This window comes from Peromyscus californicus, unplaced genomic scaffold (genome assembly GCF_007827085.1).
Source record: "Peromyscus californicus insignis strain IS unplaced genomic scaffold, ASM782708v3 Scaffold_19__1_contigs__length_69161282, whole genome shotgun sequence".
Classification (NCBI taxonomy): domain Eukaryota; kingdom Metazoa; phylum Chordata; class Mammalia; order Rodentia; family Cricetidae; genus Peromyscus; species Peromyscus californicus.
In genome coordinates, this window is record NW_026294491.1 from 33,381,466 (window position 1) to 33,398,067 (window position 16,602).

Sequence of the window (16,602 nt, forward strand, 5' to 3'; positions counted from 1 at the left end):
AATCCAAGACTGTGTACTCTACCCATTCTCTTCACCTTACCCCTAGTACTTCTCAGCTTTGTCTGGAGTAGTCTCTATTTGGCATACACAATTAACCTTTATAGAATACTTCGGAAAATGTAGGTCCTGCCCTATGGGAAAGCAGCGTCGTGGCAAGAGCTCCCCCTAGCTCTTCTTGGCTGAACACATCATGTTTAAAGTAAGTCATGTTGGAAACCTCCATAGTGCAGCAGATCCCAAGACGTACTGGTTCTTCACTGGGCAGCCTTCACTGTTCTTTGTACAGCCGCATGAAAAATGTGCACGGGCTGAACGAGCCCTGTCTCTAAATGGAAAATTTCATTTGTCAGCTGGATGAAGCCCAGCACGTGCTTTCCCAAAGCCCCTGTGTTGTTAGCAAGGCTTATGTCCTAAGTTAGCTCACAAATCCAGCATTGGCGCTGGTGCCGTGGCCTTGACCACGGCCATATATGAATGCTTAATACCCATATACAGGAAAAAAAAAATACCCCTGTGATTTCACACACTTCTGAATACTGAGGTGCGACTCCATTGAGTAAAAATGGCCCATCGAATGAAATGTTCGTCCAAAATTGATTGGTCATTAAGTCTGAGGATTATGGTATTGAGAGTAATAGGTAAAGGTTTAGGTGAAACCAGCGACATGGATAAGGCATCTCCAGGGCCATGACGAAGAATGAGAGAATGATTAGAAGGCAAATCTGCCTCAAGACACATAAGCCTTTAGATAGAACAGAGCGAATCCCGAGTCTCTGGCTTACCTCAGTGGCATTCGGCAGGCACCGCGAGCATCCATGCTTGCCTTCCGAATCTCTCCTCCTTGCAGCCTGTCCTGCAGCCTCCTGAAGCTCACTGCCTCTGAGCTTCATCCCCCTCTCTGCTCTGGTCTGACTCTAGGACTTGCCAATTAGGGAGGGCACCCTCCGTGCGGTTGGATGGAACCCGGGAATTGATGGGACAGAACTCACGAGTTAAAACTGGAGTGCCCCCCACCCACACCCACCCCCTCACCCCCTCAAAAACAGACAGAGAAGAAGGTGACCATGCTGCCTAGAACCGGGGAGCTGGGAACCGCGGACCTCACAGAGAAAGACCGCCCCCTAGTGTTCACAGGCCTCCTCTGCGCTCTTGGTGGGTGGCTTGCTGACCCCTGGAAAGGCTTCTGGTGTTTTCTAAGCTCTGCCTGCCCAAGCATGCCCTGCATCGTTTTCTGCTTCTCCCATGGCTGCTGTAGGTACCTCTTTCAGGATGCTGTCATTATTTCTGACACCTTTGGCTATGTCTCCAGTTCATACCGGTGCCAGGGAAGGAGATGAAGAGGGATGCTGCCGAGAGAGTGAAAAGAACTTCCTGTGCAGCTCATCTTTAGTCTCATTGTCCTTGGATCCGGGCGCCTGGTGCAATCAGTGTATTGGCTATGCAGCTTTCGAGTGGGAAGTTGGAGGGCAAGGAGGGGTGTCTGTTCCCTAGAAAATGTATCTGACCAGCTCCGTGACGTTATCAGTACATTTCCCTTAGAAGTACATTTTCAACAAAGTGCTGTGAGTAAATAACCCTACAGAGTGAGCGCGGAGTACCACCTGGTAAGTGCTCCAGCTACTCCTCACCTCAGCTTTCTCCCCGAGGTTCCTTGTGCTGGGGAGGAGGGTCTGGGGGTGATTTGCTTACCAGGGTCCTTTAAAAGGGCAGGACAGCCGAAAGCAATGGCAATGGCCTGTGTTGTTTGGGTGCCTCTGGGGCCCCTCTGAGGTACTTCATGCCTGGGATTTTCATTTACTAACCCATGGCTTCTGGGAGCCAAATTGTTCACTAATGTGAGGGACTTCAGTGCAAACTCCTTCTAAAAAGAGTATATTTTAAATTAGTTTACAAATCAGTGAGGTTTCATAAGGCTTCTTCATGTGTTCTCAGTGTCGGTGAACCCACACTTTACCTCTCCCTCTTTCCTATTCTAGCTAAGACCTGTTCCAAATATATCACAAGGCCCTCCCTGTTCCAAATATATCACAAGTGTTCTGTCCCCTCTCATTATATTTTTTGCTTGGAATACAAGATCATAGGTTCCCAAGTCTTTTCTTGACCCAAGACCAAGCCAGTTAATAATACCAGCATGGGGGGGAGGGCTTCCAAGGTACTACTCCTAGCCAAGGAGCCGCTGGTAGTGAATGGCTGCTGAAGGAGCTAGAGTCACTTTTCTTTAGCAATGTGGCCAATGGGAGGTTGTCCATGTCCCAGTGGATGACTCCTGTGCCCATGTGCATACAGACAACACTAACTGAGAGAGTTAAGTAAATACATAATAAATGACATGAAGTTGGGAAGGAAATGTCATATGGGAATAAGAGAGGGGTGTGTCTTAGTTAGGGTTTCTATTGCTGTGAAAAGACACCATGACCATGACAACGCTTATAAAGGAAACCATTTAATTGGGGTTGGCTTACAGGTTCAGAGGTTTAGTCCATTATCGTCATGGCAAGAAGTATATCGAGACACAGACAGACGGTGCTAGAGAGGCAGCTGAGAGTTCTACATGCAGACCAGCAGACAGCAGGAAGAGAGTGCCACACTGGGCCTGGCTTGAGCATCTGAGACCTCAAAGCCCACCCCCGGTGACACACTTCCTCCAACAAGGCCACACCTCCTAATAGTGCTATTGAGTTCACTCCCTATGAGCCTATGGGGGGCCATTTTCTTTCAAATCACCATATAGTGGATACTTGACTAAGATTCATTTTATAAGTGTATGAAATCATCAAAGAATATATTTTTAAAAGAATATGTGAAAACAACCAAAATTTGATAAATACATTATTAAAGTAAAAAAGCTGGAAGGAGCATCCAGGTGTGACAGATGCAGTAGAAGAGTAGAAACTAAGAAAGCCACGAAAGGATTCATATGTGAAAGCGGTCAGTTTGCAGAGGGACACTGGAAGCCCTTCCTCCCCATGGCATCACCTAATGAACAGAGCATGCTCAGTGTAATGGACATTCTGGGTGGCAACTTGACTCCATCTGGAATTAACTCAAATCCAGAAGGCTGGGTACAGCTGTGAAGTATTTCTCTTAATTAGATCATTTGAAGTAGAAAGATCTACTTTAATCTGGGCCACCCCTTCTGGTGGTAGCTTATGTAAAGGACATAGAAGAAGGAAGCTCTTTGCTTTTTGCCCACTTGCCTACTCACTCTGGCTGGCAAGTCCATTCCTTCACTGGCATTAGAGCCTACCTCTTCTGGATTCCTGTGATGCTGAAGACCAGCTGAGATAGCCAGCCTCATTGACTGAACAATTACTGGATTCTTGAACTTTCCATTCATAGGAAGCCACTGTTGGGCCAGCTGGACTATGGTCTGATTGACTACTCTAATAACCCCACCACACACACACACACACACACACACACACACACACACACACACACACACACGTGTGTGTGTGTGAATATTTATGTACATATGAATATATGTGAATTTTTAATAGAATGAATATATATTCATTCATTCATTCAATCAGTTCTGTTCCTCTAGAGAATCCTGACTAGCACAGTCAGAAACAAAGCCCTGAGAGCACAAATGGGGGGTGACTATAAAAGACCATACCCCACACAGCCTGATGCCTTTGGGCTCTTTCCTCTGCCCGCCAGTCCATTTCCATTCTTGGAATCACATTTCCCTTTCTCAGTAAGCTTCCTACTTCTGGTCCAAGCCTAACTTTAAAGCTTGGACATTGTTATCCTCCTGGCTGCAGTCGGGATTTTCACTTACCCAGAACTGTTTTTCTCTTAAATTTTTTCTCTTAAACTGTTTTTCTCTTAAATTCTAATAAATTGTCATTGAGATTCCTTTTGAGTCCATCCCTAAATTCTTCTATTCATGGGGTTCCCAAAGGGAACCGCAGTGATGCTGGCAGCATGGGCATAATTGTCCGGTGCCTTTAATCTCAGCACTCAGGAGGCTGCAGGTTAGAGTTTAAGGACAGTCTGAGCTACCTAGGGAGACCCTGTCTCCTGGAGGGAGGGAAATTCACATTTACTAACTTCTGATCTGGTCTAAACTTTTCAAAGAACAATCTGTGTTTTCCTAAAGAGCCATACTTTCTTCACAGAAGTATTTGTACACCTCTTGTCAGAGCTCCTACACCCTAGAAATCCATGCCTCGCCAGTTCCGGGTACTACAGTCAGCATTAGAATCCCACCTTAGGTTTCCGCTCTGTCCTAAGCCGTGGGTGGAGGACTCTGCCCTGTGCTAGAACATCACAGCAGCGTGGTCTATTGACCTCATACTGACATTCATTCCATCAGCATTTACTGAGCACCCTTGTGACCCAGCCAGAGGAGGTTTAGATGGAAGCCAGGGGGAAGACTGGGGCTCCAGAATGCCATCGGCATTTGCATGCCCTTGATGATCGCCAGAAAGGGTGAACTGTCACATTGTGACTGTTGCCTGAATACCACAACCTGACCATAACATGACCATTCACAAGTAAGACAGGCAGGTCATATAGGACCAGAAATAGAAGATAGTAAAATGATCACACACCGTTTTCCTAATGGCTCTTTTGTAAACAAAACACACAACATGAGCAGTTTGCCGCCTTGTATTTCCAGCTCTGCAAACCTTTTCAATCTCACACAGAAAAGAATCAGACTATCTTCTCAGAGGCCACTACCTACATTAGCCTTGAGTGAAAACAGGGACCCCATTCCCACATTTTTTTTCAAGTTCTGGCAGTTCTTTCCATTTTTTTCCAACAGGGGTCTCTCTGTTGCATGTGCCCAAGGGGCATTTAATACCCATACTCCAGGGTTAGAGGTTTGATTTATTTTCCCTAGTTAACAACCAAGCCACATGCTAAGCTAAAATTATATGTGTGTATGTGTGTATAATATTGTAATATATATATAGTTGTGTGTGTGTGTGTGTGTGTGTGTGTGTGTGTGTGTGTGTGTGTGTGTGTATGTGTGTGTTGTCTGTGTGCCTATGTGTGGCTATGTGCATGTAAACGCAGTACCCTTGGAGGCCAGAAGAGGGAATCAGACACTCCAGTGCTGCACAATATTGGTGCTGTGAACAAAACTTGGATCCTCTGGGAAAGCTGTACTCATTCTTAACTGGTGAGCCTTCATTCTGCCATGCTTATGTATCTTTGTCTTCAACCTTCAAATCACTGTAATTTAGTGCAGGAATTGTTCAAATTTTGTGGAAGACCGCATTTTTTCTTTTAGTTATTACTGTTTTGTTTGGTTTTGGTTGGTTGGTTCGGTTGTTACCTCCCTCCTTTGATTGTTTTTGAAACAAAGACTTTTGTAGCCCAGGCTGGCCTGGAAATCTGATGTGTGGCTAAAGACCTTGATCTTCTGAACCACTTAAGTGCTGGGCTTACAGACGTGTGCCATCCTGTCCTTCTTAGGCATTCTCTGGAATTCCGCCATGATGTGTGATGATGAAGGAGAGGTTCAAATCCATTCTTTCTTTGCTCAACACTCTCGCTCCGACTTTCAAATCTCTCATCTGCTTCTTAAGCAGGGGCGACTGTGGTTTCTTTTCAAGAAATAATCTTCCCACATCAATGACATCCAACGGCCTTTGGGAAGAAAGGGGGGGACAGGGAGGAATGCAGAGCTCAGCTTTGAGGACGCACAGAATCTCAGCCTACAGGGCTGTGAAGCTGCGGACACTTTTGAAGTCATTTGAGAATGCCCTGTCTCCCCTTGGCAGGTCATTTCATTCTCTTTAGCGCTTCTTGTTCACCGCAATTTTTAAGTTCTTAAGCAAATGCAGAGGGAGGAAAAGCTAATGTTCCTGATAATACAGTCCATCAGAGTGACAGCCTAGCCAGACTTCCCCTGTGGTGTGAACAAGAGGCTGTGCCCAAAAGAAGTTCTGCATAAAGAAAGAAGGGGATCACAGAGACGGTGCCTTTAATTTCAGAGACCAGGACCCAGGGCGATGCTGTCTGTTGAGATCAGCCATGTACCAGTTCGCAACATGGGTACTTGGCACAGCCAGAGTAACATGAGCTGGGTTTTAATTAGCTACCAACTGGCCCATGGCAGGTCTGGTGGCCTGCTATGAGTGACAAACAGAGGACCAGCTTCAAAGCGAAGCCACATAACAGAGGAGCAAGGACCACTGATGGATAGCAGGGCAAGCTTTCATCATCTCCCTTGTTTCCCCTTTGTATCTATTCAGATGGACCCCCCCATTTTTAATAGCTGTAATGGTAATTTGGAATTATGTCTCGCAAGCCCTTCCAAACCGTATCATGGCTGATTGCTCTTCTTTGGTGGCCTGTTTCTGCAGGGCAGGTATCCCATGATTATAGTCACCCAGTCTTGATGTGTGGTAGGTTCTGGCCTATGATTATATAGTCTTGATGTATGGTGGGTTCTCCTCTATTTCCCAGGCAATCTGAGTCAGCCAAGGCCATGTCATAGATACAGATGTTCCCATAATGATGGTGGGAATGAGGGACAGGGGACGGTCTGGGGTAAAGATATGGCTGCTGGCCTCGGAAGGGTCAGAACCAGATCTGCAATTCCAGAAATGGGGTCATTTAAAGTGACAACAAGAACTGATACCCTTCCTGAAACAGTTACTTGGTGGCAGGCACTGTTCCGGGTACCTGGAGAGAATCATTCACTGTCCAGTTCCATGCATGAATAGACTGGACCACAGAGATGCTAATCACCCATTCAGCACCACACTGCTAAGCATGGAGTTACGATTCCCTCATGGGACCTTTTTCAGAGGTTTCCTGACTCTAGTGCCCACGGCTGTCATAACCATCAGCAAGTAGATCTTTGTTCTACTGGGGACACCTCACTAGGGGCCTTTGACAGTAGCACTGCTCAGACGGCAGAGTGGCTCAGTGCCTTGCTTGAGCGTGGGCTGTCCATGGACTGTCCCAGTTGAGAAGCTTATTCCTCTAGATGCCAGTGCTTCCAGCTGACATTTGCTACAGGCAAGGCATGCTTTCTAAGTAGTTGTCCTCAGAGTGGAAGATGTTGTCCAAGTGACTTTAGACTTTCTTCTGCCTCTCCTTAATGACTCACTTGGTCACTGGGCATGCCACACAGATGGACTGAGATGTTTCACTACCCGGTAGTAGCCAGTGTTTCACACCCCAATGCTGAATCACCATGAGTCAAGGATTTAAAAGGGACTTACTTCTGCAACTTTGCTTTTCATTCACGCAATTAATGTAATGTGACACCAAGAAGCCTTCATCTTGCTTAGAAAGGTCCGACACAGTCTCTTCCCAGAGAACGCATGGAAAAAGCATGGACCCTCAAACACCTCAAAACCTACTTCCTATCCTTCCTTGCTGTGTGGCTTAAAGCAAGTTACACACCTCTGTTTCTGTTTCCTCTCTCCAAAGAAAGTGACAATTTCAGACAAAGGAATCAGTGTCACAGTCACCAAGACGCTGCTCAAAACCTGATTAACCATTGGCTTCAACAGTGTTTTAGCTTTCATTCTGTGGACATTTACAAAGCTCCTTCTACGTTTCCTGTGGGATTTCACTAGTCCATACCTAGCTCACTCACAGTCTCTTTGGGCACAGCCCCTTGTTTTCTTTATAGTGCACAGAGACAGCAGCAACATAACTAAAAACATGAGCTCCCTAAGGACAAGGCTAAACTCAGGGCAGCCAGCACGCATTCAGGAGTACGGCTTGGCTGTAGTTGGAAAGCGCACGCAATATTTGAAATGTATTGAATGACACAAAAGTGTTAAAGCTGTAGTATCAAGTTAAAGATGAAACTGGAACTGGAGAGCTGGCTCAGCAGGTAAGAGCACTGGCTGCTCTTCCAGAAGACCCAGGTTCAATTCCCAGCACCCACGAGATGACTCACAACCAACTGTAACTCCAGTCCCAGGGTATATGATGCCTTCTTTTGGCCTCCCTAGGTACCAGGCACACATGTGGTACACGGACAGACATGCAAGCAAGACACCTATACACAAAATAAATAAATAAATAAATAAATAAATAATAGCACATAACACATGCATATAAAACACACATAAACACACGCAAACATGATACACAAAAGGCACACATACAATACAACATAACATATAAGCACACGCAAAACACTTAACACACATACACACATACACACTAAGTCTACAAAACTTTTCTCTGCAAAACTTCCTGGCTGCCTATTAGAACTGCTCCTGGCTCCTAGTGGCAGAGGACAGTGTCATTAGTCACCGCCCTGGTGTTCCTTTCCACTAAATATCTATGAATATGTATTACTTTTGTAAAGCAAAACAGCTTGGAGAATTAAAAGATTTGATTAACATTTTTTTTTCTATGTCCTATTGTGTGGATTAGGCAGTCACCTTGGAAACTGTATTTCAGAGAGCTTGGTAGATACTGAGATCTGGGCATTAAAGTTCAATATTTCACGTTGAAAACAACACTGTAATAAAGCAATTGAGCAAAACATTCACTCCGAATGTCTAGCTACCGGTGGACTGGAGAGCGTTAGGGAACCGTAACTGATGGAGATGAGTCAAAAGCTGTAACATGGCAGAGTACAGCCCTCCAGTGGCCATATAGACAGCCACACAGAGAGTAGAAAAACAGCTCTTCCTCTGCATTGCCTCCTAAGTATAGACGTGGTCAAGGCTAGACTTGGAGGTATGCCCTGCATGTGTGAGGCCCTGGTTCACCCTAGCCCTGTTCAAAAAGATAAGATAAGGACTAAGATATCTCAGAAGTACTGTGAATCCAATTTAAGCCCATATTTAAAGTCCTCCATCATACTCTTTCACCTTATCACCCCTTTTTAATAGGCTATATTTTTCCTTACATCTCAAGTATTTTCTTAGGTCACAAACGGGCAACTTACATATTACAGAATTCCAGGCACAGGGCCTATTATAGTACTAGAGCAAGTCTTCCAATTGTTCTCTTGATTTTTCTTTCATTTTTCCTTTTCATTTGGAGACAGAATCCCTCTAGGTGACCCAGGCTGACCTCCACCTCCTACCAAAGCCCCGTGAGACTCGCAGATGTGCCTTCAGAGTGTCCTCCATAGGAAGTTGAGACCTCTCATAACACCAGTGGGAGCCACTGTGATTTGTCTAGACAGGAATGAAACGCCAAACTTCAGAAGTAAACCCACAAATTTCTTCTTAAACACTTCTGGAGGAAAGAGGGTCAGGGAGCATTTAACTTCCTAAGGAAGATGGAATGTTTTGGCTCAGTAAGTGTCTCATACTGAGTCTTCTGTCAATTTCTGGTACTCCTCGAAACTTCAACAGATTTATCATTCAATTGTGTTGACTCTGGGACTGTATCGAAGTGCTTTGCCAATGAGCAATGGAGAATGTGATACTTTCTACTTCTTTTTCTTCGTGTGTTGTCTATAGCCCTTGTATGAGCCCTATGCATAAGAATGAAGATACCCTACATCAGCTTCATCTAGTATTATATACGCAGTACCTAGCACCATCTGTGAAACAGTGTGTGCTCACAGTTCATGCTGTTGAGTGAACTAGATAAAGAAACTGACCCAAAGTAGGGTGCAGCAACTTGTGGGTATAGGTTTAAAACCCAAGATGGGGAAGCAGGTCTTCAGACCAAGGTTTACTATCTTCCTGCATCCACCACACCAGCCTCTTTATAGGCACCCAGGTAAGCAATTCACCGAGACCCCAGCTGGCCTGATCTTCTGCAGAGGGACTGAAAAAATAAATGAGCCAGATATGGTGCTCGGGAAGGAATTTTGTGCCCAAAGAGTTATAAGTCTTAAGTCAATATTTATTAGCCATCAATTGCTAGTCATTTGCACTGGAAAATTATAGGCCAATTGCCTACGCAACATCACATTTGTCTGGACCAAGGAGCAGAGAAATGCTAGGATTAACGGACACTGCCTCACTCCTCGCTCACCACCAGGACAGGCACACAGGAGCACAAGATGCTCTCCACTTTAGTGAAACTCAAGAAGTTCCATAAGGCCTGAGAGATATAGATATTTGGGTATACATACATATATGTGCATATATATATATAAAACACATAAGTATTTCTTACATATAAACTCATATATATGTTGGTATTCAGGCATATATGTGTATATATATGTACATATGTATATATGTACCCCATGTAAGCATTTGTTATATGCAAATACATTTCAGTGTATAAGATAGTTATATAAATACATATGTAACAAATATTTGTTTTAATCATATACATCTATATGTACATAATGTACATATATCTAAGTAGACATCTCTTATATGTAAATATATTCTAGTAATCAAAATATTTATATGAATACACATGTAACATATAGACCTTGGTATTCATCGATATACATAGGTATGCATATTGTGCTAGCCAGTTTTGCATCAACTAGACAGAAGCTACAGTCACCTGAGAGGAGGGAACACCTGAGAAAACGCCTCCATAAGACTAAGCTATAGGTAGGTTTGCAGAACATTTTCTTACTTAATGACTGATGGGAGAGAGCCCAGCCCATTGTGAGTAGAGCCATCCCTGGGCTGGTGGTCCTGGGTTCTCTAAGAAAGCAGGCTGAGCAAGCCATGGGGAGCAAGTCAGTAAGCAGCACTGGTCCATGGTCTTTACATCAGCTCCTGTCTCCAGGTTCCTGCCCTGTTTGACTTCCTGCCCTGACTTGCGTCAATGATGGACTACAGTGTGGAAATGTAAAGCAAATAACCAAATAAACCCTTTCCTTCTTGCCTATAGTCATGGTGTTTCATTGTAACAATAGTAACTCTTCCTAAAACACACACACATAAATATACCATATATGTATATGTACATATATATATATACTAGCCAGCACAATATGCATACCCACATATATAACTGAATACCAAACTCTATATGTTATATGTGTGTTTATCCAAATCCATACATATTTATGCATATACATTAAAGCCTTCTATGTATATACATAAATGTATACATCTACATACACACCTAAATATGGATAGACTGCAGGGTATACACACACACACACACATATGCATAAACACAAATTAACCCAACTTCATACCTAACCCTTTTAAAGATATTTACAAATATTTTTCCTTAAGATGAATTTCCCTTGTCTTTTTGGAAAGTGAGACACTGTATCAATATTTCTTTTATTGTCCCTCTATAGAGCACACTAACATACAAGGCTGTGAATGTGATTCTTTGTATGTAATTCTTTTTAAGATGCCCACTTTAAACACCTAGATGCTTAGGAAGTTTTAATGCCAAGACAACCTGAGGCATTGACAGAGTGTTTCAACATTTGCAGCCTCAGTTTGGAATTAATGAAAAAAGAAATTCAAAGAGAGGGAGAAAGAAAGAGAAGAGAGAAAGAAAGTAAGGGAGGGAGGGAAGACCTGTCAGGTAAAGGGAGACTGTCATGTGCTCAACTGATTTAAGTCACAATAACTCCTGGATGCAAGGATGCAGAAGAGTATTAAGATCTTTGCTGTGTTTGCTCTTATCTTATCCCAGTGAATCACCCAACCTAATGCTGGGATCAATGCAGACTGATGTACTCCCACCTGCCTGCTCTCTAGAGCCAATTTGAACTCTTTGTCACATGTATGAAGCAGGATACCAGTCCTATTCCCACTTAACCAGGAAGATGCAATCATCCTAACCAGCGACTTACGAAGACACTTCATAAACATTATCATATAACTATGGCTAAATTGTACATAACTCAATTTTTCTGTATGCAGACCAAATTATATATAATTTACATAAATAGCTGGAAGTAGAAGACCTATTAGATTTACCATATGCTTCTATGCACAGGTGTGACATTTGTGAAAGCTCAGTCCCCCAAAGCCTTCTGAAAAGTGCAAGATTAGAACTAGGGTCCCAGACACAGTTTTCTTACCTTCAGCCATGCCATCCAAAATGCAGGTGACCAAAGAATGAGCTCACAGAGCCCAGCTGGCTTCATACTGCCACAGGGGAGAGAAAGGGGAAGCTTAAAAGCTAGTTGGTTGGCCAGAGTGTTCTGCTGTGATTTCAGCCTTTTCTCTAGTATCCACCACCACACATGCCCCACAGTGACTTTAATGCTGAAGATGGAACCAGAGCTCTGGCTTTTGTCAACCAGTTCAGAAACTGTGAACCCTTCTCCAACGTTGAACAGGACTTAGAACAAACTATGCAAGACCTCTACCACTAAGCTATACCCCAAGCCCTCCTTTTCCTTTTTATTTAAATCAGGATATTGCTATGGTGCCCAGGCTGGATTTGAACGACCTGTGTGGTATAAGCAGGCCTCGAACACTGAGATCCTCCAGCTTCTGCTCTGAGAAGTTGGGATGGCAGCGGGTAACACTGCTCTTGTCTATGGCTACCCTTGAGTAGAAGTTTTCCTCTCTATCCTCTTTTTCCTGCCAACTAGTTTAAAGGATCCATTGCTTAGTTTGTGTGTACATTATAATATGAAAGAAACTATCTCTTTGCCCTCCCTGATTTTGAACATGTAAAACGACACTGTCTTCCCAAGTTCTTTCAGGAATTTCCCCCCTACAGTTGACCATCACTGAAAAGTCTTCACATATTTAATTCCTCCTAACCATCAATGAGAATTCAGTTTTCGGCCGGGCAGTGGTGGTGCAAGCCTTTAATCCCAGCACTTGGGAGGCAGAGCCAGGAGGTTCTCTGTGAGTTCGAGGCCAGCCTGGGATACCAAGTGAGTTCCAGGAAAGAAACCCTGTCTTGAAAAACCAAAAAAAAAAAAAAAAAAAAAAGAGAGAGAGAGAGAGAAAGAGAGAGAGAGAGAGAGAGAGAGAGAGAGAATTCAGTTTTCTAGTCATCTCTGTTTATGAACCTCCCATTCCCACTGGAGGCCCACCAAAAGCAAATTTGGGGTTGATTTTGCTCATTTATTTGTTTCCCAATACTACTGGTATTTTCCCACCATTCTCCCCACCTGCAGACTCAGGCTCAGCTATCAATCAGTCATTGTGTTTGCCTCTGGCATTCTAAGTTCTTTTATAAGCCCTGTATAAAAGTATGGCTGTAATGAATAAATCATCATCAGTTGAGTGATACTGTTAAGGTGGCATCCAGAGATGACGGCATCACTATAACCTGTAAAGCTAGCCCAGCTCACAGACATTGATGACACTCATCAGGTCGCCTTTCCACCCAGGCCCTATCATAACAATACTATGTCTGTGTCTCTCTGTCTCTGTCTCTGTCTCTGTCTCTGTCTCTGTCTCTGTCTCTCTCTCTCTCTCTCTCTCTCTCTGTGTGTGTGTGTGTGTGTATGTGTGTGTGTCTCTGTCTCTTTGTCTCTCTCTGCCCACTCCCTCCACACCTCACACACACATACACACCTGTACATTTGAATGGTAATTGCCAAATGGTGCTATTTTCTCTACTGTGAATTTAACCTTCAAATTCAACACAGTAGTTCACAGATTCATGGTAAAAATGACCACAGAGAGCACGCCAGATAGTCCATTATTTTAGACACCCTTACCATCCAAGCCTAAGCTGAACACCATCATTAAGTTGCCCCATGTAGTTTCTCCAGCCGGCTTTAATTCATGTGTTATCTGCCACTGATTGACCCAAGCCCACTGAGAAGGTCCAATACACAGAGCTATCCCAGCTGCTGGAAACTGCAAGCCGTTCCTCACAGTCTCCTTACTCCCTCTTCTCACTTGAGTCACTGAAGAAGCATCTTATTTGTTAAATGGAAAAGTCATGGTACAAAATCAACACTCAAGCAATTTTAACCTTTCCCTTGACTGTTTCCAAAACGAGCTAGTGTACTCCAAACAGAAATACATAGCGTGGACAATCTGAATACAGTGCCCCTCAGACATGAAGCTGTTACACTCACTTTCAAGCAATAGTTTATATATCAAATCAGCAAACACTACTCACCCGCATCCCGTCCACTTCTTAAGCAGTTGAAAATGGTACTTAGCATCAGTGTGAGTGTCACATTACAACTCAGAAAGACTTCTGCTGGGTGGATCTGTATGAATTGTCATACCCATCAGCTATTTGGCCAATTGCCTTATGATAAACACACAGTAGCCACATAAGTGAAATAGAAAATAAGGGCAACCATCTGAAGTTTATAAATATTCAAACTTTTACTAGAAACAGCTTGCATGTGAAATTTAAATGGCATACAGTCCGGAAAAAAGGTTCCATTCCAAAGTTCTACAAAAAAGAATTGTATGTTCAGATGACACAAACTAACCAGATACATCTAAGCATCGTCTGGAAAACTTCATCGCATGCCATAGCTTAATATCACGGGCAATATGCACAACAGAACCCAGAATTATTTTTCCGATAACCAAGCCAAAGAAAGCCAAGGAGTAAATGAAGCAATATCAAAAGGAAACAGAAGACGACAAAGGGGGAGTAACACACACACACACACACAAATGCATCGATATGGTTTGAGAGACGAGCTGAACACCCTTGGAGCTTTACAAACAGCTGTTTCTATTTCAGGCAAGTGCGGTCACTAAAATGCCTCCTGGGTGAGTAGATAGCCCAGGCTCCCCCATTCTTCCAGTTCTCCCTCTGTGTATAAAGCAGGCTGTGAAGAAGGCTGAAGCAGCATCACCACTGTACCTTCAACAGGCCAGCAGAGCTAACCCCTCCTTCCCAGAGCACCTTCCAGGTGGTCATCCCCCTGCCTCAGTGCTGCCTTTCCTTCTTGCTACAATGGCAGAAGGCATCGCTAGGTCCCCAACAAAGCTCGAGTGCTCCGTATTTCTCTGCTCATCACAAACACCAAACTCCTCCTTCATGGAAACTTCCAGAATGCAAGTACCAGCGGAGGGAAGCCTCTCAGAAGGGCTTGATTTCAATCAACAATCCTGGCAAATGAACCTCTTTGATATGCAAAATGTCTGTGCTGACGAATAATAAAGAGTTATATTTCCCCACAAAACCTTTCTCTTGCAGGAGGTCAGAGGAAATTGTGGGTCTGAGAGTGTTAATGCATCTACTGCAAAGGAAAAAAATTGAGGGACAATATGGGAATCAGATGATCAGAAGAACTGGATCCTGTAAAATGTCGGAGCAAGTTAATATGCCAATGGTCTTCATAAAGCAAGACTATTATAATCCTACATGGAAGTATCTGGGATCTTTATAGCCGGGGAATATTAAAAGTACGCTCTCTCAATAAATTCAAATGTGCTGAACATCTTAGCCATTTAAGTTTTAAATGGGAATTTTAAAATATCAAATAGAATTATGTGCTCAGATGAGGCACTTGGTTTTAACATATTTTAAACCGTATTACAATCCAGGGTTAGCCCGCTGTAACTTTCTGCGGTTCTAATCTGCATTACTGCTTTCCAACAGTGTGAGGTTTCTGTAAGCATGCATAATTAAGAAAGAAAACTCAGGTGATGCCGCTGGTAATAAACTAGAATAAGTACATTTGGTACTATTGCTGTGTCCCACTTGAACTCTGGTTCTGATAGCAGGAACAACAGTTATCTATTTTTAAATAGTGAATCATTTGCTCACAGAAGTCAGTGGATGAGTATGTGTCTGTGTATGGGCATGTAGGTGGAGAAGAAACAAAATCAGTCATCTGACATTTGTTTTCCATTCTCAGTTATTCTCCTTATTAAAAAATGAAATAGCAGAAGTGAATGTCAAGGAGACGTTCAGCCTAAACTTGGTTTGCTGTGGATGATCACATTTGTACCCAGACTCTATGATGGGCCCACTACCCACTCCTTAGAGAATTAATTCCTCACCAGCACAGACAGCTTTAGGTTCTGGAGAAGTCAAAGGACTTCCTTATGAGCAGAAATCACAAGTAAAATGATTCATTAAAAAATAACAACTCTTGATGTACATCAACGGATTTTATGTTGATATCATCATCAACAGAAAATAGAAACTGGAGGCACGGTGCTTTGAACACTGGAGGGGCAAATCTTAGTGATGTAGCTGAATATGCCGTCCGACGACTAGAAAGAGTAACCCGGCCAGCAGAGAAAAGAAGATGCCAGCCGGGGCCAGAAAGAAGGACCAGCCGTACAGAACAGAAGGGGTGAACTCCCAACAGTCTTTCATTTTCATGGCTCTGTAGCTCTCCATGTCAGCCACCGCCTGGACCCAGATGACGTACAGCATCACCACCAGGGAAAACAGGACACCTGAGGAAGAGAGAAGACCATTAACCTTTCTGGAGGTACCATCCCCCTGAACTGCCCTAAAGCATTCACGTGTTTAAGGGTGAATGCCTCAACTCTGAGCTGAATCAGACACTGTCTGTGTTACTCTTTAGGAGCTAAAACAGCAGTTCTCAACATGTTGCCTAAGACCATTGGGAAACACAGGTATTTACAATGTGATTCATAACAGTAGCAAAATGACAGTTAGGAAGCAGTAATGAAAATAATTTGATGGTTGGGGGGTCACCACAGCATGAGGAACTGTATAAAAGGGTCACAGCATTAGGAAGGTTGAGAACTACTAAGCTGAACAGACATGCTGTTGTCCCTCATATTTTAAAGCATTCTGTGGAGAACTTTGCCTGAGAGACAACGACCACAGCTGATATGCATTTAA

General features: G+C 43.5%; 1 protein-coding gene across 1 annotated transcript in view; it reads right to left on the minus strand.

Annotated features, from left to right (window-relative positions):
• Positions 1–14,120: 14,120 nt before the first annotated feature.
• Positions 14,121–16,602, minus strand: part of Tmem182 (transmembrane protein 182) — a 50,306-nt gene continuing 47,824 nt past the window's right edge. The window contains exon 5 of the mRNA XM_052743945.1: positions 14,121–16,187. Within this exon, the coding sequence (XP_052599905.1) occupies positions 15,967–16,187 (221 nt within the window). The 3' untranslated portion in view covers positions 14,121–15,966. The remainder of the gene's footprint in view (positions 16,188–16,602) is intronic.